This window comes from Elgaria multicarinata, chromosome 6 (assembly GCF_023053635.1).
Source record: "Elgaria multicarinata webbii isolate HBS135686 ecotype San Diego chromosome 6, rElgMul1.1.pri, whole genome shotgun sequence".
Taxonomy (NCBI): Eukaryota; Metazoa; Chordata; class Lepidosauria; order Squamata; family Anguidae; genus Elgaria; species Elgaria multicarinata.
This window is the reverse complement of record NC_086176.1, coordinates 82,241,805-82,265,966: the sequence shown is the minus strand read 5'-3', so window position 1 is coordinate 82,265,966 and position 24,162 is coordinate 82,241,805. Positions and strand designations below refer to the sequence as shown.

General features: G+C 39.9%; 2 protein-coding genes across 2 annotated transcripts in view; both read right to left on the bottom strand.

The window, feature by feature from the left end:
- Positions 1-17,551, bottom strand: part of MCCC2 (methylcrotonyl-CoA carboxylase subunit 2) — a 41,658-nt gene extending 24,107 nt beyond the window's left edge. The window contains exons 1-6 of the mRNA XM_063127917.1: positions 17,374-17,551; positions 8,820-8,886; positions 6,718-6,802; positions 6,162-6,263; positions 5,174-5,301; positions 3,373-3,485 (exon numbers count right to left, since the gene is read on the bottom strand). Coding sequence (XP_062983987.1) covers positions 3,373-3,485; positions 5,174-5,301; positions 6,162-6,263; positions 6,718-6,802; positions 8,820-8,886; positions 17,374-17,514 — 636 coding nt within the window. The 5' untranslated portion in view covers positions 17,515-17,551. The remainder of the gene's footprint in view (positions 1-3,372; positions 3,486-5,173; positions 5,302-6,161; positions 6,264-6,717; positions 6,803-8,819; positions 8,887-17,373) is intronic.
- A 2,080-nt stretch (positions 17,552-19,631) lies between these two features.
- The window catches only part of BDP1 (B double prime 1, subunit of RNA polymerase III transcription initiation factor IIIB), a 51,708-nt gene continuing 47,177 nt past the window's right edge, over positions 19,632-24,162 (bottom strand). The window contains exons 41-42 of the mRNA XM_063127915.1: positions 23,771-24,014; positions 19,632-21,721 (exon numbers count right to left, since the gene is read on the bottom strand). Of these exons, the coding sequence (XP_062983985.1) occupies positions 21,599-21,721; positions 23,771-24,014 (367 nt within the window). The 3' untranslated portion in view covers positions 19,632-21,598. The remainder of the gene's footprint in view (positions 21,722-23,770; positions 24,015-24,162) is intronic.

The following is a 24,162-nucleotide window of genomic DNA, read 5'->3' as shown; positions in this document are numbered from 1 at the left end:
TTCTTTTGCAAACCACTTTGAGAAGAAAAAGAAGAAGCTGCTGCTTTTATGGCTTTTATTGTATCTATTTTGTGTGGTTTTTATTCTGTACACTGCCTTGAGAAGGCCCCACTCTTAAAGGCAGCCTAGAAATAATTCTAGATCGAGTAGATATAACAAAAAACGATTAACATCATATAGGCATAGAAACACACATTGCCTTCAATGGTGAATAAATTGCTACATCTGAGATATTATTTCAATTAAAGACTTTTATCTAAACCTATTATGAAAGCTAGGATATTTATAAAACAGTATTATTATCTGTTCACAGATACTCTTTCAAGTTTCCTTCCTTTGTATAAAACCCGCACTATAAGAGAGCAATATTGCGTTACTGAAGCTAAATCGGAAGTGCAAAGCATGACATTTTCACTGTACTAGCACTGTCATAAAAATAGGGAAAGTACTTGAGAAAGTAATGAAGAGAAATAAAAAGATGTAACCTTCTACCCCTGCTGTCTCAATGGGTGTTTATTAAAAGCAAATGTGCTTTGTAAAATAGCGCGTAAATTAGGTGTCATCATTAACTGAACAGGCCTGCATTATGTCCATTATGCCCACTACAGGTGTGGTACAAAGTGCATCAGGCAAATATTCACACTATTAAGGCATTTACAGCACATAATTCTTTATTTGGGGGAGGGGAACACCCTCCAAATATCACATTTTTGAATGTCAACAATAAGAAACATCTATTTGCTTACAAACTTATACAAATCCATTTTGTACTGGGGGGAAATGCTCCTTTATTAGGTTCTAGTTTTGAAAGGATTAAGCCCAACAGCCAATCCAAAGAGGTCATGGAGGACAAATCAGAGAACCCCAAGTACTGTCTAATGTATATTCAGAAAAGGATGTATACAGATGTACTGAAAACAGGAGTCACTGCACTTTCAAAGAACTCTTACCCATCTTGTGGCCAAAAACTTAGGGAAACCAGTTTTGCTATTTTTGCAGCAGAAGCCACCTGTACACAGTACTGACTGGCTCATGCCTGTGCTGTCATGAATCCAGCATCATCACTTCCCCCAGAACAGTTTTGCAACTTTAAAAAATGACTTCAAAACAAAACATATAAAAGGTTCCAAATGAACTTTTACTAGCATAAAACTACAAGTGGTGCTTTGAACATTTTTTTTTAAAGGCAGACATTCAGCAAACCTGAGGAATGGGGGTAGAGTCAAAACCAACAACTAAATCAATGTTCAAATCAGAGGCAAGTACACCTTTTGATTGCAGTGCAAAAGCTAGAAGAATGCTATGCTCACTCTACAGATTAAAAAAAAAGCCATGCCAGCATCTGTTTCCTGGTACATCAGTTCACACTCCAAGTTATTCCAGCAACGTAGTGATGAAGTGGGACAAGGCACGTAGGTCAAGTGGCAATAAATGACTTCCTGCTGCCATGCCTCTTCTTCCTAACATAAGTTCAGCAATGGGCAAAATAGTTTCTTCTAACAAGAAGAAGTTGATTTTTTGTAGTTCATTAACCATCCAGTTAATTGATCAACTGGTTAACTGAGTCAGTTATATTCAAATACATATTATAAAACCCTCAGAATCAGCACATTTTTGAAGTTAGATAACTTATCACTTTATAAATGAAACCTCTCATTGTTGAAGCCATGTTTTGGTAGTTAAATTCATTCTCTATTACAGTAATATTCGGAGACAAAAACCAAGGAAGTCCTTCAATCTCAGCTCCACCAATACCTCAGTTAATAATGGATCAAGGCTGCAATCTTTTGCACACTTATCTGGGAGTATTTCCCTCTGAATACAGTGAAACTTACTTCCAAACAAGCATGCATGAGGTGGTGTTACTTAAGTGCATCATTTAAGTATAGCCGCCTTAACTGTAGATGCATTTCTAAACTAGTATCAAGTACAACCATGCCATACAAATCAGATCAATTTTTAAAATCAATAACATATCTGTGAACTTATTAGAGACATGTATTATGGAAGGGAAACTGCTTGACAGGGTCTTACCGTTTCCTCATTACTGTATTCTCTTGTTTTTTACATTCCTGCTACTGAGGAACCAACTAAAAGCTTTAAGTGTATTTATGCTACTAATTTAAACCAGGTTTCCAGATGGCTTAACTTGGCTTCCTCTAAATAATCCTTTCCAGTTAATTCAAGCTGCTAAATTTTATTTTGATGATTTGGGGAAAGGGCATAGGGAAAGGCAATAGGACCCACAAACCAATTTGGAATATGCAGTCTAAATGTACCCTTTAAATTAATCACTTCCTAGTCAAGGAAGCACAAAAAAACTTACCTACAAACAGTGAGACAAGTAGACAAAAAGAGTCCTTATCAGTTAAGGCAAAAGTTCAAAAAATTGGGAGTTCTTGACTAGCTATTCGCTTTGAAAAGCCGAGGCCAACCGAGTTATGACATTGTCACTACAAAGATGACTATTTGCATGCATGCGCGCACGCACACACACACACACACACAATTAATATTTATTATTTATTTAAAACATTTATATCCTGCTCTATATCAATAAGATCTCAAGGCAGCGTACAGATAAAAGCATACAGTATAAAACAGTAAATATACACAGCTAAAAACAAATTAAATCATAAACCAAGTTAAAACAATATATAATTTAAAAGCAGTAAAACTATTAAAACAGTTAAAACAATGTGCCAACTTAGTGAATTCAACCATTAAAAGCTTTGTTAAAAAGCCATGTTTTCACTTGGCACTGGAATAAAATCAGCATTTACGCCAGTTGGGCCTCCAAGGGGAGGGCATTCCACAGTCAGGGTGCCACAACAGAGAAAGCCCTCTCCCTTGTCCCATCATAGCGAATGTGTTGTGCTGATGGGATGCAGAGAAGGGCTCCTCCAACAGATCTCAAGTTTCGGGCAGGTATATATAAGGAGAGGCGCTCCCTCAAGTATTGAGGTCCCAAGCCATTTAGGGCTTTAAACGTCATTACCAACACCTTAGATTCCGACCAAAAGCATATAGGCAGCCAGTGCAATTCCTTTAAGACCGGTATTATGTGGTCTCTGCAAGATGTACCCACCAGCAGTCTAGCTGCTGCATTTTGCACTAGCTGCAACTTCCAAGTTGTCTTCAAGGGCAGCCCCACATAGAGTGCATTGCAGTAGTCTAATCAGGAAGTTACTAGTGCATGCACTACTGTGGCTAGGTTGTACCTGTCCAGGAAAGGCCGCAGCTGGCAGATCAGCCGAAGCTAGCCCCAAGTACTCAGTTCCAAATGCTACGTGTGTGGTCCAACAATACACACTACATACATTCACAGTCTAATTTTATTTTATTCCTGCTTTTATTTCCAAATAAAATTACCTGTGGAATTCTCTGTGAGGACATGACTGCTTGGTTATAGAAAATCCTACCAAAATGATCACGATCAGGAAACACCTCTGCCTGGCGAGGCAAGTTCGCACCTCCAGAATCAACTAAGTTAAAATAAAGATTGAACATTTATAAAAGGCATATTATCTAAACATTACTTGAAAGCATTTGTCCCTTCAGGTAGGGCACTGAGAGAGTTCAAGTGAAGCAGCAACATTGTCAGGTTTGGCCGGGGAGGAGAGAAAGATCTTGCTTTCTTCCCCCACCCAAATCTGGGCAGCTGAATCACAACCATCTTCCTTTTTCCTCTTCCCTCCTCATGCCTTTCCTTGAATCTTGTGCCTTTTAAGTTGTACACCTGAGGGCAGGGACTGTCGAATTATTAGTTTTTGTAAGCCGCTCTGGGGGTAGGTGGGGAGGTTGGCTGCAGAGCAGGATGAAATGCTTTAAATAAATTACAACTACTGTCACTGCTGCAACGCACACTGGGGCCTTCACATGACAGTGCTTTGATGAAGTGTTTTTCTTTATTTCCAATCTATAGCCCTTCATCCATCACTATCCTTCAAATAAAAGAAAGAGTAGAGTGGAACCCAGGACTTGAAAATGGGGAAGCCAGACAGTTTCACTCTGGTCATAGGATGCTTAAGGCCCACACCTTTCATCTGCTGCCAACATTTAATAGGCATTTTTCTAGCAAGCAATGAAACAATCAATGTCACACAGCCTGATATACAATTTGATGCATGTGTTGATTATTCTTCACTGTACTGTTTTGCATTGTAACACATCTTCTACCTATCTTCTGCACCTTTACCTTTTACCATTTTAGGATGGTGTGGGCAGATTAAATTAGCATATATTTGCATATTGTAATAACTGTTAATCATATATAATCACATATATTTGCAGACAGATAGATAGATAGCTCCGTGCAGCTCCGTGCCCATTTCAAGTGCCCCGCTACTCGCAGGGAGGACGGGACGATCCGGGAGCAGCAGCCAAACAGCCCGCGCTCCGCGAGATGGTCCCAGAACCGCGGAAAAGTCGGGTTTTCCACAGTTCCCGATATCCTGGGGAAAGTCCCTGGTCATCCCCGGGATCCCCTGTATGTCATTTGGATGCACAGGGATGATCCAGGGGCTACCCCAGGATATAGGGCTGGTCTAGACATGCCCTTAGATGGAAACCAATATTATATGACAAATGGGGTAAACAGCTGTTACAGATGGAAGGGGAGTTCTGCTCAGTCAATGCTGGAACAATATAGGAACAGCAACATGCACCATGACCAAATTGGGATTATTAATAGAAGATTGGGAGGTGGTGCTTCTAAGATCTAGAAATCCAGGGAATAGATGTCACCACTGCTGGTGAGAACAACTTCAAGAAGTTTGTAAGGCCGTCATTTATTTTACTTTCATTATTCCTCTGAGTGCAATATTTCTATTCTGTTTAATGAAACTTTTTTTATTCATTTTATAAGAGTCTGTGCCATTCAATTTAATAAAACAAGGGGCTGTCCACAAACCAAGTGTTTCATCTGCATGGTGAATTTAATAGGCATTTAAATCCAGTTCAAATTGTTTCAGCTGCAACCTGAACACAGCCATAAATTAAAAGTTATCCTACAAAGGAAAGACATATATAATGGACTACAACTCAAAATACTGCTTGAGTTTCTAAACAAGGTGTGGGGAACCCATGACCATCAAGATATTGCCTCTCAGAAATGAAGCCTGCCTCATATCTTAGCTCATCAATGAATAGTCGCATTTGCAATAGAACATACCTAAGTACAGACAAGGGAGATGATTTTGCATTGCAATTTCTTGAGCACGTAAATGTTTCTTTACAGTGATTGGATAATATGTTCCACCTTTGACAGTTGCATCATTGGCAATAATCAAACACTCCACTCTGAAATACAAACAATTTACAATAACTAAATACTTCACTGTTGAGCAAGAGAATTACTAAGGTTAATCAAAACACAACAATGAAATCAACGGAACTTTCATTCAAATAAGTGTGTCTTGGTTTGAGGCTCAAATCATATCTGGTAAAGATTTCCAGCACCCCATATGCTATAATACAGCTTGTTCCACAAACATCTATGACTGTTAAATAGAAACTGAGAAGCTGCATTCTACATCTGTCATGTGAAAGAAAGGTCTAGATTGTATTGCAGCAATGAAAGAGGCAGATTAAAGAGCTTCGGCTATTGGGCGGTATAAAAATGTAATAAATAAATAAATAAATAAATATTTAGGACAAGAAACGAAAGCAATGGTTACACTAATCTAACTCCTAGAGGAGGAATGGGAAAGCTCAGGCCAGGGGTCTAAAGGCTACAAGGCTTTCATTTCAATTTTCATCATTATTTCAACTTTCTAAGAAGCATTATTCTATTACGCTACACTTGTTTTAATAGCAGCAGAATTCCTGGATACTATAAAATGTATACACATTAAACCATTACTTCATTATCAAACAAGAAAGGAGACAAAAAAAGGAGCTTTCATAATCCTTCTTTGAACTCTCTGGTCCTGACGTTCAGTGCCAGGTTGATAATCAGTTGACAGAGCAACAGATTTTTGACAGCGAATCACAGTGAATCACAGATTGCAGTAGAAAGAAGGGAAAACTAAGATACCGTAATAATAATAAACCTATTAATTCTGGTTTCTTGAGATTGTTTTCTAATATTTTGTAAGTATCAGAAAGTCAGAACTGAAACCAACGGACACCACAGACATTGTACCAGTAGCAGTTCTCACCCTGACACCCGCCCAATGCCTGTAATGATGCCACCTGCTGGTACCTCTTCATTGCCATATAGCTGGTAACCTGCAAACTGGGAGAACTCCAAAAATGGAGACCTGAGAAGAGAGAAAAAGTCTCTGAAAAGTTAGCCCATAAAGCATTTTGGTGCTGATCAATATTACATTTTTAAACTCATAGCTAAATAGCCTAGTTAATAAAGCAATTGTATTTTTAATTATTTATTTTAGAATTTTTGCTCAAGGTAACTAACAACCATGATTACATGATTGGGTTAAATCCAACGTTGCACATGGGGAAATCTACAGGTGCAACAAGACTTCCTCCCTCTCTCTCTTCCCTCCTGCAACCCTCTACGCCATCTGAAAATCTGCTCCTGAGAGTTTCCCAGTCTCCAGAGCAGATTTTGAGACTGTGTGACAGGCTGGTGGGTGGAAGAGAAATCACCCCCTCCCAGTTCCACTGTCCTAATTGCTTCCATCAGCAGAATGACACCATTGGATACAAGCCCTCATATGTTAAAATATTAATAACAAAGCAGCAAATACCCACCCAGGATCTATAAGTCTGTCAATTCTTTCTCTAGGTAACAATTTTCCTCTTGATGTGTGAAGGTTCCGTGACTTCTCTCCGCCACCTGTCATGCAAGATCTTTGATTACTCTAGTCTTTGATTACTCTACTTGTGCAAGCAGTTGAACAAGCAGCTCCAACCTTTAGCAGTAACCCACCCCAGCCCTGGGACTGCAACCAGACCCACAGGAGCCTGAGCCCTCTTGGAAGGAGGTTGCAGGTGCTGTCACCTCAAGCAGCAGGCTAGTAGAACTCCTGTGCAAAGAAGTGCTCGCCTCCAGAAAAGGTCTCCTCAAGAGAAAGTGACTCCTCAGGAGTCAGGCTCTGGAAAGGGAGCTTCAATTACTACAGCTGAGCTCTGGGTGGGGTCCAGCAGTCTTTAGGCTTATAAGCCTTCACTGGAAATCCAGCCAGCATTGGAATTACAGTCTGAATTGTGCTCTGCAACTGATACTCTTGTTTCCTGACTTTTTGGACTGCCTAATATCCCTGCTTCTGGACTGCGTAATGTACTCAACTGATTTACTGTGTTTGACTTCTGGCTTGTTACCTTGACCACTCTTGCTGCTGCCTTGTCCTCTTTGTCTGACTGTGTTCTGACTTCTAGCGGGATTTAGACCACCTTTGTTGTAGCTTGAACTACATTGGATAACCACCTATAGGCTTGAATGTTTCACTGCAGTTAAGATTTTGCCACAGTCAAAACACAACAAACACCAAGGTCTGCGTATTAAGAAGAAGAAAACCTAAGTGGGGGTAAAAACCAAGACAGCCCAACGTTAACTCAATGACAAAGAACGTTGGAAGAGTGAGAGGGTGTGGGGACTGACATGTGCTTACTCCTTGTCTTGAGATCAGTACATGTGCTTATCCCTTGTCTTGAGTAAACTACTGTTAAAAGCCTTCTTAAAGGCCTTCAGTTGATTCAAACTGCTTTGGCTGAATGTGTTTCTTTTCTCCTTTGCAATGACTATGTAATTGCTCTCCCTTATTCTTTCACAACCTGTCATGTCCTGCTTCACATCAACTTCAAACTGAAAAACTCCACTTCTGAGACTCAATCATTATTACAGCAGCACTATTGCTGCTGAAAACCACTTTCACATGGTTGGTGCTCCCCACAGCTGCAGTAACATCTGAGGTTTGGTAATGGTAAGGGTACTTGTCACTTGATCTACTCCAGCCTTGTAATTGAGGCCACAAAATTTACTAGCCTGCAGAAAAGTTTACTAGCCTGCAAGGGGGAAGCCTCATCGTCTGCAGCCTGCATGGAAACACAGGCTTCTAGCCTCTTGGCAGACAACTTAAAAATGCTTTCTATAAAATGCCCTGGAGAAGGAGGAGGGATGTAGCAATTGTTTCTCCTCTACCATCCTGCTACATTACCATGGAAAAATGAGCTTTTCTTCCTCTGTGGCCTGCACAGAAACTAAATGGGATGAAAAGTTCCTGGTTGTCTATGGCAACCAGGCAAGTTATTAAATACAAGGCTGATCCAGCCAAAGCACACAAGAACCTATTCCAGACATTAGTGCAGCTTCAAGGAGCCCCACCAATGTATGGATGACTTTCAGGAACAAGCACAATACATAGACAACATCTAAACCCACATGTCTTTCATTATCCTCTATGGTTTTAAGCTGCTCCTCTGTACTACACAAGTTAGCCTACTGTTCTGGCTCTTTGTCTTCTCCCACTCCTGTCTTTGGGCTTCCATAAAAGCATCTCACAAACCACATCACTCTTGTTTTCTGACACTCTTAAGACACACTTTGTTAGCAAAACCCTTCCTAAAATCTTACCTTATACCAGCATTACCATTAGACTCTTCCCAAGCTCATCCGCACTCCTCACTTTAAGTCCCTGATCCGTCCTCAATTTCTGTCCACGTCTGACTAGGAGTTTGTAGGGCTTCTAAGCAGGAGCAGGGTCACTTCTACACTGATGCTAAACAAATGTTAACTATTACTGCCTCTACTGTGTTCTTAAACACAGTCACTTAACCACAATATTGAAAGCCAAACACAACCAAGATCCTACATAATAAGATGCTCTAATAAGAGAAAAACAGGGCATACATACCTAATCTGATCTTTTCTGATTGCTGTTGAAGTTCTGTCACTAGTGCTTTCATTCGTTCATAGTTTTCCTGGTGAAAGAATAAGGATAAGCAAGGCAATGTTTAAACTTCATAATACCGACATAACGTTTTCCCATTTCCTTTATGCAATTTTTAACAATTCCATTGATAAGCCACTTTTCCCAAATGAGTTGCTCAAAACTAGTTACTGGATTATTAAATATATTTGAACTGTTCCATTTTCTTTCTACTAATTTCCCTTTAGTGTCTTTTATCATGGAGTTTCAAAATTTCGCACTTACACATGCAAGAAATATCAGTCTCCTCCTGGTGAGCTCTGAAGATGACCATCCAAGATAAGGTGGGCAGTGACCTCCCCCAGGGAGGCTCACTGGATACCAAAACCGTTATATTTTTGGTGATAGACAAAGACGTGCTTATCTCCCAGGCTTTCTAATTTACTTTATAAACTGCCTAGAAGCCTTGCTGACAGGCAATATATTTAAAAATAAAATAAAATAAATAAATCTAGGACTATACAGCAAGCTTCCCACCTTTCTCCCCCACATTCTCCCACTAATAGCAGACCAGCATGATGCTTGACAAGCAGCTTTTTAAATAAAATGGAGTTACAAATTGGTTCATGATGCAATTCAATTCACTGCTCTGAGAAGAAAGTGCATGTGTACATTACCTTCTATGCATGTATGTATGTATTTTGTGTACCGCTCCATATCTAAAACAGATTCCTCATCAATGTCTAGGTCACCTTTCCTCAACTTGAAGCTCTCATGATGTTTTGGACTTCAACTCCCATTAACCCTAGCCATGATGGCTAACAGTAAGGAATGCTGGGAGTTGTAGTCCAAAACATCTGGAGAGCAGAAGGCTTGGGAAGACTGGTTTAGCATAACCTTTTACTAGTCAATGAAATCTGCTTGGATGAGTTTTGGCTATTTTATATTGTACATAAAACCAATTCAGGTTAACATGACCCTCAGTACTAACAATAATGAGTCTTCGTGGGCTTAACGTAATATCCCAAATCACTAGTGTACATTACATTTTTATACTGCCCATCAGCCAAAGCATCAGTGCATGAAGAGGGGAGCAGCTGGGAGAGAGAGAGATGAAGCCATACATGTACAGGATTGACCCTGGGTCAGTATCTGTCTCCGTTATTAATGTGTCAAGCCTTTATGCTTCAGTTATATTTTACAATTGATTACTAGAGCAATGTTAAAATATTCGTACGGAAAGATACATCAGAAAAATTGGCTGAATAAGATTTTTTTATCAGTTCTACTAGTTTTTTGTAAACCACCCAGAGAACTTTGGCTATTGGGCGGTATAGAAATGCAATAAATAAATAAAAGTTAAGACTCTCATGGGATGGGCAAATGAAAGCCCACCTATCTAAAAGACCCTCCCTTCTTCAGCTTTTGAAAGGCAAAACAAATGAATATCCTTGAAATGCTCGTGTAAGAGAGGAAATACACATTACAAGGAAAACATGGGATTCCTTTTGTTGTAGTCATGGGTGACTTTAATTACCCTCACACAGACTGGATAAATGCATGCTGCAGTCACAACAAAGAGGTAAAATTTCTTGATACCCTAAGCAACTGCACCCAACAACAGTTGATTATGGAACTGACCAGCTAGGATGGGAACCTGGATTAAGCCTAAATGGTGACCAGGACCTTGTGGAGACGTGAGTGTTATTGAACCAATTAAGAACAGTGACCGCAGTGCTATCAAATTTAATTTGTATGTACACGGAAACTTGGCAAGGAACTCCAACAAAATCTTATTTCTCTTCAAAGGGGGATATATATACCATAAAGGAACTGGTAAAAAGGAAGTTGAAAGGGAAGGCCAAGAGAGTCAAATCTCTCCAGAGTGATTTTTTTTTTAATTAGATTTTTATACCGCCCAATAGCCGAAGCTCTCTGGGCGGTTCACAAAACCGCCCAGAGAGTGATTGGGGGTTACTCAGGCCCACAGTAATGGCAGCACAGCTAGAAATTATACTGCACATCAGAAAAGGCAGAACAAAGTCCAAGAGATCTCCAGCATGGTTCATAAGCAGATCCAAAGAAGCTATTGGAGAAAAGAAGATTTTCTTCAACAAACTGAAGTCTTGCCCAAATGAAGAGAATGAAAAGGAGAAACATATTGCCAATAACATTAAGATAAATAAAAAAATTAATTGCAGGGAAGCTGAATAAAGGGATTGCATCCATTTACACTCCAGTAGATGTAGAGGAACTAGAGACCAAATTGCCAATATCCGCTGGATAATGGAGAAAGCCAGGGAGTTCCAGAAAAACATCTATTTCTGTTTTATTGACTATTCTAAAGCCTTTGACTGTGTGGATCACAACAAACTGTGGCAAGTTCTTGGTGGCATGGGGATACCAAGTCATCTTGTCTGCCTCCTGAGGAATCTGTATAACGAACAAGTAGCAACGGTAAGAACGGACCACGGAACAATGGATTGGTTTAAGATTGGGAAAGGAGTATGGCAGGGTTGTATACTCTCACTTTACCTAGTCAACTTGTATGCCGAACACATCATGTGATGTGCTGGGCTTGACGAATCCAAGGCTGGAGTTAAAATCGCAGGAAGAAACATTAACAATCTCAGATATGCAGAAGACACCACTTTGATGGCTGAAAGCGAGGAGGAGCTGAGGAGCCTTATGACAAAGGTGAAAGAAGAAAGTGCAAAAGCTGGGATGCAGTTAAACCTCAAAAAAACCAAGATTATGGCAACCAGCTTGATTGATAACTGGCAAATAGAGGGAGAAAACGTGGAGGCAGTGACAGACTTTGCATTTCTGGGTGCAAAGATTACTGCAGACGCTGACTGCAACCAGGAAATCAGAAGACGTTTACTTCTTGGGAGGAGAGCAATGACAAATCTTAATAAAATAGTTAAGAGCAGAGACACCACACTGACAACAAAGGTCCGCATAGTTAAAGCAATGGTATTCCCTGTAGTAACCTATGGCTGCGAGAGCTGGACCATAAGGAAAGCTGAGCGAAGGAAGATAGATGCTTTGGAACTGTGGTGTTGGAGGAAAATTCTGAGAGTGCCTTGGACTGCAAGAAGATCAAACCAGTCCATACTCCAGGAAATAAAGCCATACTGCTCACTTGAGGGAATGGTATTAAAGGCAAAACTGAAGTACTTTGGCCACATAATGAGAAGACAGGATACCCTGGAGAAGAGGCTGATACTAGGGAAAGTGGAAGGCAAAAGGAAGAGGGGCCAACCAAGGGCAAGATGAATGGATGATATTCTGGAGGTGACAGACTTGACCTTGGGGGAGCTAGGGGTGGCAACGGCCGACAGAAAGCTCTGGCGTGGGCTGGTCCATGAAATCACGAAGAGCCGGAAATGACTGAACGAATAAACAACAACAAATGCTAGAGCAATGTCATTAGCCCTTGCTAGGCAAAGGGGGGGGGCAAGGATTTCCCACCAAATTTCAACAGCAAACCACTACATTTGTATTTGTGTTTTTAGACTGTTGGTTGTTTTATTATGCTTTTCATGGTTTTAATTTTTGTGAACCACCCAGAGAGCTTCGGCTATTGGGCGGTATAAAAATGTAATAAATAAATAAATAAATCCAGTCATTAACTGTATGGAATTCTGCAGCACAAAATGTAATGATGGTCACCAACTTGGATAACTTTAAAAGGAGATGGTTTTAAACAAATTAATGGAGGCCAAGGGGAATATAAGCAGGAGGATACTATCACATTCACATCCTGCTGTAGGCTTCCCATAGGCATCTGGTTGACCACTGTGAGAACAGAATGCTGGACTAGATAGGCTTTTGGTCTGATCCAGCATAGCTCTTCTTATGTTCTTCACAACGCTGTCTTTCCCTCATAAGTCAAATGCATAAGAATCCGTAGGCAGGAAGATTATTTCCCCAAGGTTATTTTAAACTATTTAAGGCTACAAATCTAGATATCTGAGGAAAAACATGACTTTACCCTAAAAAGAGCAACTTTTCCTCCCCTGCCTCTGCAAAGTTACTCTCAATGTTATGCTCTAAGATCAGAATTCAAAGAACTACTTTATCATCACCCACGGGCTTGGATGTGCCCAGAGCAATTTTTGACTTTTTTCTTCTTCAAGCATCAGTCTGCTATGTTATTTTACAAATGGGTTTTACACTCCAATTTCAAAAGTAGTTGCTATCTAGAATCAAGGGCTTCTGTTATAGAAAAATCAAGTCCAAATCCCTTTGTGTGTAGTGTTACATGAGCAAACCTGGAGTGCACAAATTCCCCTGCATGCTCCAATTCCATCCAGCTACATCCAAATTGGCAAAGCACAGTATACTGTTATATCCAAATCAGTCTGCTTTCCAAATCAGAATTGGAACCCATGGTTTGAAAGGTTGCATTGGATAATCCAGTTTTTATTTTTAACAAATTAGTAATTTGGCAAAGATATACGCATTTGCTAACAGAATCTTATAGATTACTAATCCCAACAAAAGAGTTTTCCTCCAACCACTGAAATGCATAAAGGAAAACAAACTCTTTCCCAATCAACACATCTATAGTAAGGTTAAAAACTATTTTTATTGTTCTTATCCTTGGTACTTGGTAAATGTCAATACACCATTCCCAATATCAGACCTCCTGAACATGTTTTGAAAACTAAAATGTTACTAAGTACTAAGGGTAAGAACAATAAAAACTTTAACCATAGCACAGATGTGTTGATTGGGAAAGAGTTCATTTTCCATTCTGCATTTGAACTGTCCAAGAAAAACTCCTTTGATGGGATTAACAATCTACAAGGCTTTATTTATTACATTTGTATCCCACTTTTCCTCCCAAGAGCCCAAGTTTGTCCATTCAGATGTAATGGCAAGCTATGGTTTGCACAGAGTCAAGGAGGGAATCTGAATGCATAAACCCAAGAGTCAATCATGTAATGGTCAAGCCATGTTTTGGCAATATATATACAAACTAAATCTATACATATTGACAGTTTTCCAATGACACGCTAAGCCATGGTGGTTAAACGTTTTGAGCAAAATATTATGTCTTCATGTGAACCATGACTTATTGTGTTGTGTGAACCATTCCTAATGATGGTGGCTACATAATCATGGTTTAAACACACTCATGAAGCACTTACTGCAAAAGGGCTAGCAGCCATGGCTTAGCGTGTTATTTGAACAGGCTCACTGTGAATCGTACAGAACACTGGAATCTTAAAACACGTGTGATATTGACTTTACATGGCCATGGAAAAAGATAATTGAATCCATTGTTAACTTTTTTTTTTAGTTTAACAACACAGAGTGAGTATTATTATTTTTTAATTTATTTACTTATTTATTACATTTCTATACCGCCCAATAGCCGGAGCTCTCTGGGCGGTTCACAAAAATTAAAAACATTCAAAGTATAAAACAACAGTATAAAACCATAATATAAAATACAATATAAAAGCTCAACCAGATAAAAAAGCTCAACCAGTACTAGAAGTGTCATTATTAACACTCAGAAAAAACAACTACTGGAATTATGCTGCCAGTTCTAGATTTGTCCCTGTGGTCCCAGCTACGTCATCAGATTTCAGAAATTAAACATATACTTTCTGTCTCGCCAAATTGCATTTCTATCTATCCTGCCTTGGAAACTATCTTTCATCCTGTCTTGTTAAATCTGCAGAGAATGACAAACAATAGAAGTCAAGAAGGGCAACACTAATCATTTATGCTGCACTTTTGAGTTTGCACAGTATCTTGTTACATTACATTCGCTCAGAGTATAAGCTCCTCATGGATGGGATCTCACAATGTTCATGTTGGTAAAACATGGTGTACACCTCATGGCCTTCATCAATAATAGCTGCACTTGTGCAACAGCTAATAGGAGCCATCTTACTCCTTGAATGTCAGACCAGACATACTCATGTAGATTTGTTTATTAAGCATAGCTGGATACATCTGACCTATCTAGACCTCTTACTTGAAACTTATTCATGAACAATTTTTAAAAAATAAAACCCAAAACTAATTTACACTCCCAGTGAGAAACAGCACAGTATAAAGCCTTAGCCAGCAACTAATTTTATAAGGAGAGGACAATTTGAGGAGAGAAAGAAAGCCTCTTCCTATTCCTCCTAATGGCTTTTCAGCAAGTCCCACTGCAACAGCCACCAAGCCGCCTTCCATGCCTGGTCTTGTCTCTGTGTTGGCAACTAAGGGCCAGCTGGTGTTCCAAAGTGGACTGGGCACAGCCTTTGGCCACTAGCTGACAATCCCTACTGTGTAGAGTATGCATCTGAAGCAAGCTTATTATTTTGATGCTAAGCATATGTAGTCAGAAGTATGAGCCACTTAAAACAATAATTCTGAGCAGACATATTCAGGATTGAAGTCAAAATAGACAAACATATTTAGGGCTAACGCCAATTGACTATGGCTAGGGGAAATATTTCCATAAATCCTTTGGTAAGAACATCAAAATTTCTTTCCAACAAAGCAGCCCTTAAAACCTAAAGGAGAACATGGCTTTTCTCAGCTCTGTGACTGAGGGAACTGAGAACAGTTGCCTGTAAAGCTGTACTAAAGGGTTCTTCCTCAGCACTGGCTGCATATCCCTTGAGTGAGCTGTTTTAACTTATGTACCAGAATAAAATAGGAGGAACTCTGCATGTGGGATGGAATACTACTTCCTTTTAAGCATTATTGCAGGGTCTCAATGCTGAAAAAAAACACCTATGTAAGAATGTTAATACACATCAAGAATCAAAGATCTCCATGTTAGACACAAGACCTTTTGCACTTTCATATACACACATATAAGAATTCAGGGTTCTACAGCACTAACTTGGGCGGCAGTTACCAGTTCCTAGTGTGGCTGACAAGACTCAGTCAAGGATTTAAGACTTGGTTCACACAACACAACAACCTAAAGTACAGTTTGACTATGGTTGTTGGTGAATTGTGATTTGTTGTGTTGCGTGAAACAAGATGTGCTAACAAACCACGGTTTAACCACAACAACCCACAATTCTGAATGCTGGGTGCTAAATGAAAGCACGTGCTTTGGCTGAAAGGAGCTGTTTTTCTCTACTCTCATCCATTGTTGCCTTCAACAGGGTGGATCACCAAAGTGTTGCGATCACACATCCACCTATGGCAACACAAGACTTCCTTCTCTCTCCTTTATTTATGTCAGCCTTCCTCAACCAGATACCCCCCCAGATGTGATGGATAACAACTCTCATTACCCACACCCAGACTGGCCAACGGTCATACTTCCTGGGAATGCTGGAAGTTGTACCCCAAAGTATTTGGAGAACAGCAGGTTGGGAAAGGCTGATTTAGGTGGATTAAACAAAATGCAAAAAGAGAATGTATTCTCAAAGGTACCTAAGATAAACTTCTTAAGCTTCTTTGACAGGCATCATATAAAATGTAAATACTGAAAACATACTAAACCAGTTTACAAAAGTGGTGGATATCCTTCATATACCATCAAGGCCTTTGTATTTTATAAAATTGCCTCTAATGAAGAAGTTTTTGTCTTTGAAACACGTTGGGTTCAGATAAAGAAGTTCCCCTTTGGCACCCTTGCAAATACGCTCTCTTTTTGCATTTCATTCAGTTTAGGTGCCTCCCTTCTGGTTTTTGCTTGTATGATTGAGGTGAATTGCCAGTTGCTTCCTTATGGCAATGCTGCAGGGGAAAAGGACTTGCTTGCAAGAGGACAAAAAATGGGAAGATCCTGAACCCCTTTAAGCTAGGCGTGCGACCAGGAGATACTCCTGCAGTCACTGCTGCCTGAACCAGGAAAGGTTAAAGGGCCGAGCCACTTTCTTTGAAGTGGCTTTTGGTGCTCCCAGATTCTAGGACCTAGAGTTAAACAACTAGAAGGAACTTTGGAGGTCATATAGTTTTAGTCCAACCCCCGGCCCCCGCGCGCGCACTCAATGCAGGTTTGTAGCTGCAGCATCCCTGGCTGTAGCTATTCAGCCTCTGCTTAAATACCTCCCGTGAGAGAAAGCAGGAATTGGGAGTTTTCGAGGAATCCTGGAGGGAAACACACACAAAATTTGAGGCTCTGGAACAGGAATTCCGAACTGATGATCCGGCAACACTGCCCAGTGCAGACATTCAACAAGGAAAGCTTTTCCCAACTACTGGTCGCGCTTCTCCGCGTTGAGGAAAGCTTTACCTGCCTGGACTTCTGCCTGCCAAGCAGCTGCCCAAAAGGCACGCGAGCCTCCCCTTTACCCGCATGATCAGAAAGCGCCTACAAAACAAGGCAAAGGCAAGGCGTTGCAGTGAAAAAGCTCGGGCAGGTGGCAAAAAGCGCCACCTCGGGCGCTGAATGCCGAGGGATGTCCCGGGACAGCCCGCATAGGGGCCAAGTGGGCTACTCCAAGGAAGCACCGCGAGAAACAAGAGCGGGCGGAGTGTGTGGGGGAGCTCCCACCCTCTTCTGCAAATAAAATACAATAAAATAACCACCAAGCAGCTCGCCCCTTCTTCTTCGGCCTACCTGATAAAGCGAGGAGGCGGCGTCAGGCTGTGAGCCCACAGTGGCCACCTTGTCCCCATGGTAAGCACGGTTGAGAGCAGCTGCAGCCGCTCGCGGGCAGCGAAAGAGCGAGCAGAGGCGGCATTTGAGGCCAGGCCACATCTCTGCGGAGGGGTGGCCGGGGCGCTAGAGGAACAACTTCCCGGGCCGGGGACCCACCGCACGGCCACTCCCCCCGCCACAGCCAATGGAAAAAGGGAGCGAGGCCTAAGCGACACGGTGAGGCCTTCCCCCTTGAGGCGCCGCCCGCTTCCTCCTTCCATCTCAGACCTAGTAAAAGGACCGGTGAAGGGAACGGAAACCAACTCTCCTCCCTTCCGAATTCCTTTCCACCGGAGAAGGCGTCTCTTCCCTCTCTGTACCGTAGGCCTGCCACCTTTTCTCCTGGGCCGCGCTCCTCTGCCTTTTTAACAGAGACGCAAGGGGCAGAGGATTGCGCTCTTGAACAAGCCAGCGTTTCCGCACCCCGGGGCCCTCCAGATGTTTTTGGACTACAAGTCCCACTATTCCAAACCTTTGGCCATACTGGCTGGAGCTGAGAGTCGACCTCCCACACATCTGGAGGGCACTACTTTGGATTAGACCAGTGTCCGTGATATACTCCATAATTCGGTTTCTAGTAAGGGTCAACCGCGAGCACTCGCAGGCAGAGAGGGATGGTGAAGATTTGCCTTTGTTTGGCCCCAGCATCGGGTAATCTGTGGTAGACTCCCCCTGGACATCGAGCTTTCATAGAGCTACATAGGTTTAAGAGCTGCTGTAGCAGAAAGTAGGGGGTGGGATGCAAAAATTTAATATAGCTGTTGATGGATTTGGCCATCACATCTTGTGCTCTTCAATTCCAGAAGTTAATGGTCTGAACTGTGAAGAAATAGCCAATAGAACAGACCCAGTTGGAACTGCAGCAAAATTTTGCAGAGGTAGTGCTCCCTGATCAGGATTCCAGGCATTACATTGCCTTCTCATCCCCCTCCCTGCCCTAGGATCTTTATTTTTTTTACATTTGTAACCCACCTTTTACTGCTGAGAGCCTAAGGTGGTGTACATGATCTTCTTCCTTTCTGTTTTATACTCATGACAAGTCTGTGAGGTAGGTTAGGCCAAGAGTCAGTGACTGGCCCAGCATACTCCATGTCTGAGCAGGGACTCGAACTCAGGTTTCCCCATTCCCAGTCCAACACTGTAACTACTTACACCATGTTCACTCTTACAAGGCATTCCATTCTATTTTCCCCCTCCACTCTGGTTTTGCCCCCAAATAGTCAGAAAATCTGTGGCTACTGATCATTCTCATTGTTGGGGGGGGGAGGGGGAAATGTTCCTAAAGAAATAAAAATATTTTGGGTTACCCCAAGTGTGCTGATGCTATTTTGGCTACATAAGCACCAGCACTCAGAGAATTGAAATTGCTGTTAGCATGGAAATTATGTGAGGCAAATTTCACTTATTGAATACTATTCATTATGCACCCATTGAAAGGTTTCAGGGTTCTGTCAAAAAATAGATCCTGACCCATGGGAGGCATAGCAGTAATGTAACCAGCCATATGGACATTTCAAAGAGACAAATATGAAATGTAAACAGCAGCTGCCTATAAAACTTTAAGGTCCTTTCTCTGTTGACCATGCAGAGGGAAAAAAGTGACAGGATAATGACCAAGCCACTACTTAATTTTATTGGGTACCGCAGATCAAAGGTTTTTTTCTTAATGTCCATATGTATTTAATTTATAATCTGTATACCACATGCCTATGAAGCCATGCACATCCCTAAAGCGTCCATTATTTGGGGTTTGTACAAGGCTACCAATTCCAGCTCCCCAAGCAATGTTGGGCCACTCAAAAGAGGTAAAGTTGGTAGATGAAGTAGGTTCAACATTAGGAATCATCATCAACTTGTGTAAAACAATTTAAAATTGTAATGGTGAAAGTGGATAGGAACTGGCAGGTACAGAAAGTATGTGCAGAACATTTGTCCAGTATCTTCACAGGTCTTGGATTCGTGATACAGCTTGCAACTACTGAGATTTGCCAAGGCTAGATTAGTTGTAAATGGGCACTAAAACAACTAAAACAAGACCAAATTGTACGTTTAATCATTTCAGAAGTTTTACTGACAAGTCTGAATGGACTGTCAGATCCACACTTGCTTAGCTTCTAGGCTCTAGTATCATTCACTGCACCCTGAATCATCAACTGATAAATAAAACTTTACAAGAAAACCTTACAAAATTATTTATTCACATAATTTACATATATAACAGGACCGCTTTCTTTGAAACAGAAAGCTTACAAATGAACATTACACACCATTGAAAAATGTGTGTCAAACATTTATCACATTTTAATGGAAATGAAATTCTCTGTTCCTTAACCAAGGATGTTCAGTTTCCTACTGTCATTAATATATACAGTATTCATGGCCAGAGAGAAACCTGCTTGTTTTAAAAACGTTTAAAAGGGTTAACTAGGAGAACATGGTTTACAATGAAAACTAACAGGATCTCTTGTCCTTTCCATTTAGCAAGGAAAGTTAAGGCACCTTATAGATGAGTTTATCTTTTATATGATTTCTGAAAAATAATTTTGTTTTGCATTGCAATCTAAAATCATTCCAGCAGGTTACACAATTAAGATTTTCATTATTTCTGTAGCCTTTTGAGAGTACATTATTTGAGATTACATTATACCTCTTCCATGCATCAGCATGAAGAACACACTTTTCCCATGCTAGAACTGATTCCACTTTAATTTTTATCACTGAAAAATGTTAATGTTTCTCTGAGTCCATTGACCTTGGTAAATTATTCACATTAAATTGGCTAGTTTTGTTTTATTTGGGGCTTCCTTCAAATACTACAAACCTATCAAGGTTTGTCAAGTCTGATAATTAAGATATTGATTTGTTACTAATAACTGATAAATTGGGTTGGATCCAGACTTTGAACAGATCCATTAAAATCCTTTAACAAGTTCCATTTGTTTCAATGGTTCTACTCTAAGTATGGCTAAGTCATCTGGATCCAACCCATTCTCTTTATAAGAAGTGAAGAGTCTAATGCTTTTCATAGAAAATTTAGTAATATCAGTAATTCTGTTTTGGGATGATATATGCACAAAACAGATTATCCAGGAAACAGAAGTAGCTCTTTAATTATACAAAAATTGTAGTATTACTGAATCATTGCAGGTGAGGAGAGTTACTTCATAAAAATTGCATATATTAATAAATATTTATGGGGAAAAATATCTTCAATTGCTAATCGCAGTAAAAGAAACAACCAGAATTTGGGATCCAATCACTAACTCACAAAGATTGCAGAGAAAACAGTTCTTAAAGGGCAGCTTTTTCAGACTGAAGCATGTAGTTAATTTAGACAAGTTTCTAACAATGATGAATGGAAGATGTGCCCTTTAGCAAATTCACATCCTGCTGAGACTATAAGACAGGTAGATAGAGACACAAAACTTGGGGTCCCCCTCCAGAGGTGCTAGCAGTGTCTATGGCCTTGGAAGGGGGACTCCAAACAACCCTGTGGTCCCTGGGACACTTTTCTAGGGACCATATGTTTGCTCTATCCACTTGGGATAGTTATCTTTCTATACATTCAAGTTAAATAAATATTTTTTCACATTTATCTCTGTACATTTAAAATGAATTAATCATTACCTTTTTGAAGCAATTCACATGCATTTGTTATAAAAATACATTTTTAAAAGCCACCAAAATACTTTTAATGTAATAATAATTACTATTATTACACTGAAAAGTTCAGAAATTTCTTACTTACAGAGATAAGTGATCCCTCCCCTATAAAGATTTACTTCACAAAAAGAAGTAAACATAATTTACAACCAGCTCCACAAACGTAACTATTATATTTAGGTGGTGCATGGTAATACAGATGTTCTCATTGTATTTCTAAAGCATAGCCATGCATCTAGAAGCTACTTGTACCAATATAAAACACAGACTGGTTGCTGTTCTGAAAATATATAATTAAAAATTTAACATATTGTGAGTTTTTTCTTCAGAAGACAGATTATTCAGAATAAGAGAAAAATAATTCTATCTTCCAGCAAGACTGCTTATATTGCACTAAATGTAAGGGCTAATTGAGAATGTGTGATGGGTTACATTGCTAACTACAGTATGTTGAATGTCAGGCATCTGGTAAGTTTCTAGGTTACTCAGAATCATCCACCTCCATAAAAATATCACTAAAGAAATATTCTGAGATCCTGGTTGGCTCTTCCTCTTTTTCCTGTTCCTTAGAAGATCCTTCGTGCTCAGATAACTCAGAAAAAACCTAAAAGAAAAATGAACATATTTACAGATTTGAAATCTATTACTGTTAAATATATGCCTAATAAATGAGAATTTGCCAGGTTTCAAATCCAGGTTTCTGGATTTTTACTTTAAAAACCAAATCTCCAGTTGGCTTCAAAGAAGAAATGAATTGGATGGTCATCATCATCATCATATATTTATTTATTTATTACCCGGGGAACAGCACCGAATACAAAAATACATAAAACTGATTAAAAACATATAAAATGAATACATTATTAAAATAACAGCCAAACATCTTAAAATTTGACTGGGTAGGCCTGCCAGAAGAGATAAGTCTTTATAGCTTTTTTAAATTCAGAAAGACTGTTAAGTTGGCAAATCTCTCCCGGCAGGCCATTCCACTGTCTGGGAGCAGCAGAAGAGAAGGTCCTCTGGGTAATGGTTGTCAGCCTAGTTTTGGCTGACTGAAGTAAATTCTTCCCAGAGGACCTGAGTGTGCAGGGCAGATGGTATGGGAGTAGGCGATCCCGCAGGTAACCTGGATCCCAAACCATGTAGGGCTTTAAAGGTAATAGCCAAGACTTTATACTTTGCCCGGAAGTAGGTATTAAGATGAATTACTAACAACAGGGTTTTGTGGGGTTTTAAAAATGTTTAGTCATTGTGTGTCTGATTTGTTGTTGTACTGGTTATGTTTTTAAATAATTCATTGTTTTTAAATAACTCATTGTTATCAGTTAGTTTTGGATGAGGGCACTTTAAGGAACTAATTAGGAGTTTATCATGCTCCATCCTCTACATCTGTGCTTTGAGTGTTTCAGGATCTTAATGAGAGCTCGAAACATGTTTGGTGTATTTGGTATGGATTGGCCTTTACAACACAGTAATAGTATATTTTATTTTATTGTTTTGATGTACATTTTTAAGGTACCTAGATAAAAAAACTCACCATTAGATTTTGTTCTATGCATATTTATTATCACCAGTAAGCCCAACCCAGTTGTTTCGTTGCTAGCTTTCAAAACACTCACACAGCACCATACGTGATTTTCCTCATCTGTTTCATAATATGATTTTCATACTGCAGTAGCCATCTTGATTTTTAAATATATATCACTGGTTTGGATTGAAATGTGTCCTTCCACTCACAGAGGAAGTCTTTTGTAAATGCTGGAGGCTTCCATCCAGTAGAAAGAAGAAGCAATTGTTATCGATTTCCCTTCCTCACTGCAACCCCTTTCACCACCTCCCACACTGTCCTGGAGAGTCTCTTAATCCACCAGTGCAGATCTTTGGGACCACAAGAGGAAATTGGCAAATATTGCCTCTCTCCTTAGTAGACTCTGGGCTCACTCTTTCCATAAGTGGAACTTCACTGAGACTTATGTATTAACGAAAGAGGTTTGGCCTGTACCATCTATAGTTTTACTAATCTGAAGCAACTCAAGCATTGCTATTTCAAGAAGTAGAGCCACACAGTATAAACAGGTGGGTTCAAGCACCTGGATTACACGTGGTGGCAAAATTTTGTAGACTACACACTGAAACATTTGAATTAATAAAAGCAAACAGGGTAAATTTTTGACACAGCTACAGGGAAATGTTGAGGACAGTGAGGTTTCGTTTCTGGATTTTCCCTTAGATACTGAAGTGTTCACTTCAACTCTGGATGCCACCAGTAGAATTCACTGTATATAAATAGTTTAGTACGTCTGGTAGAATAAGGAAACCAAAGATCAAAGAAAGTTTTGTAAAACAAATCACTATCCAATTTTGATAAATGGGTTAAAACAAAACTTGGTCAGAGATTTAGCATAGTTGAGTCTGACTTGAGGAGATCTTGCAGTTCTAGATGCTGTTAATCGTGAGGTAAAACAGCTTTTAGTATTTTGGCCAGAATCTCTATCTATAAAGCGGAAAGTATTATCTATAACACCTTTCCAGATGGAATACAAAAGAGATGAAGAACACACTAATAAGTGCAGAATTGGACATCTCAGCACTTCAGAGTTCGGCACACTTATATTTAATAGATGATGAGCCGTGAAAAGATAATCAGCCATACCTTAATAGTAGAAGAGCCTTCATTCTCACATTTGGAAGGTGATGAGATGGTTGATGGGAAGGAATTGCCCTCTTGAGACTCTTCACTGTTGTTTCTTGAGAACAAAGTTGGACATCCAACAGTGTTTTCAGACACCATTTTGTGAGTTTGCTGGTGTGATTGTTTATTCCCTTTAGTTGCTACCACTTCATCAGTGTTATTTTTGCAGATTAAAGGTAAAAATCCTAGAGATCGTTGATATGACCTATTCAAAACAATTAAAATTAATGTAAGTTTCAACACAAATTCTACTGTCAGTGCAATAATAAAAAATAGCCTGCACAGGAACATTAGGACCTCCTAAAACCGACTATTTTAAAGAAAATTATAAACATCTTTACTTCCCACAAGTC